This window comes from Ictidomys tridecemlineatus, chromosome 4, assembly GCF_052094955.1.
Source record: "Ictidomys tridecemlineatus isolate mIctTri1 chromosome 4, mIctTri1.hap1, whole genome shotgun sequence".
Classification (NCBI taxonomy): Eukaryota; Metazoa; Chordata; class Mammalia; order Rodentia; family Sciuridae; genus Ictidomys; species Ictidomys tridecemlineatus.
In genome coordinates this window covers 15,554,642-15,556,448 of record NC_135480.1, presented here as the reverse complement: position 1 = coordinate 15,556,448, position 1,807 = coordinate 15,554,642, and the positions used below count along the sequence as shown (strand labels likewise).

General features: G+C 40.9%; 1 protein-coding gene across 1 annotated transcript; it reads right to left on the bottom strand.

The window, feature by feature from the left end:
- Positions 1–327: 327 nt before the first annotated feature.
- On the bottom strand, positions 328–1,305 carry LOC101975338 (olfactory receptor 9G4). The gene has a single exon (XM_005331606.2). The coding sequence runs from the start codon at positions 1,264–1,266 to the stop codon at positions 328–330; it is 939 nt and encodes a 312-aa protein (XP_005331663.2). The 5' UTR covers positions 1,267–1,305.
- Between the last annotated feature and the right edge of the window lie 502 nt (positions 1,306–1,807).

Below are 1,807 nucleotides of genomic sequence, written 5' to 3'. Positions count from 1 at the left end.
AAAGACTATAACAAATACTTGATATAATTAACATGAAAAAGATTTATTTTGGCTGATAGTTTTGGATATGTTGCTCCATGGTTAATTGGCCTGTTGCTTTGGGCCTGTGGTAACATAATGACAGAAGGACTGCTGGAGAAGGACTGTTCTCATGGCCAGAAAGAGAGAGAAAGGAAGAACCAGCCCTCCTGAAAATGCAAATGTGTTTTGACCAATATTGCATTCTTATAACTATTAAGTTTACAAGCATAACTACCCATAGAAACTCATACAACCCTGTCTACAAAACAATAATTTGCAAACTGCAATAAAAGCATGAAATAAACCTCAAGCTTGTGGTCCTATAGACAGTATTGCTTTCCTAAAGGCCTCTTTGACATCTTTGTTTCTGATGCTATAGATGAGAGGGTTGAGAAATGGGTTGATGATGGTGTAGAAGAGGGCAGCCACTTTGTCTCTCTCCAGGGAGTAGCTGGAACTGGGCCTTGAGTATACAAAGAGCAAGGATCCATAGAAGAGCATGACAGAGACCAGGTGGGAAGCACAGGTGGAGAATGCCTTGCGCCTTCCTGAGGCTGAACGGATCCTCAGGATGGCCAGGAGGATGTTGAAGTAAGAGATGAGGATGGCCAGAAGGCAGGAGAGGACAGTGAAGCCAACCATACTGGAAAGGATTATGACATAGACCCGAGTGTCTGTGCAGGACATTTTTACCAATGGTAGAACATCACATAAAAAGTGGTCAATGACGTTGTTACCACAGAAACTCAGGCGGAAGGTGTTGGCAGTGTGGGCTATGGCATTCAGAAAGCCTCCTATGTGGGATCCAGCAACAAGCCCAATGCAAACAGAAGCAGACATGGTGCCTGAATAAAGCAGTGGGTTACAAATTGCTGCATGACGGTCATATGACATGGCTGCTAGGAGATAGCACTCTGTGTAGGCTGCCAAGCAGGAGAAGAAAAACTGAGCCCCACATCCAACCAAGGAAATGTGCTTGTCTTCTGAGACACAGATAGCCAAGATTTTAGGGGTATATACAGAGGTGTACCAGAAATCCAAAAAAGACAGACTGCCAATGAAATAGTACATAGGTGTATGCAGCCGGGCATCAATCTTGATTAAGATGACCAGTGTCATATTCCCTGCCATGGTTAGCAAGTAGAGCATCAGAAATATCACAAACAGAATCAGCTGCCACCGGGAATCTGCTGAGATGCCCAACAAGATGAATTCAGTCAGGACGGTGCGATTTCCTATTTCCATGTCCACAAAGAGGAATACCTGTGTATCAAACTGAGTGGGAAATAACTTAGTGAAAATTTCTATTATGAGAAACTGTGAATCAATTAAGTTTAGAACTATTAGAAGGCTCTCAAGTTTTATTGCTTATTATTTAGAATTATAGGATTTGATTTGTTACTTAAGAGAGCTTGATTTTGGGCCTGAATCTGATTTTAAAGATGGAGCTTCCATTTTAAAAAAATTATTCATTAAAATTGTTATATATGATAGCAGAATGCATTACAAATCATATTACACATATAGAGCACATTTTTTTCACATCTCTGGTTGTATACAAAGTATATTCACACCATTCTTGTCTTTATACATGTATTTAGGATAATGATGTCCATCTCCTTCCTCTGTCTTTTCTACCTCATTTCCCTCCCTTCCCCTCCTACCCCTTTACCCTATCTAGAGTTCATCTAATCCACCCATGCTCTCCCTCCCAACCCCACTATGAATTAGCCTCCTTATATTATAGAAAACATTCAGCATTTGATTTGGGGGGTATTGGTTAACT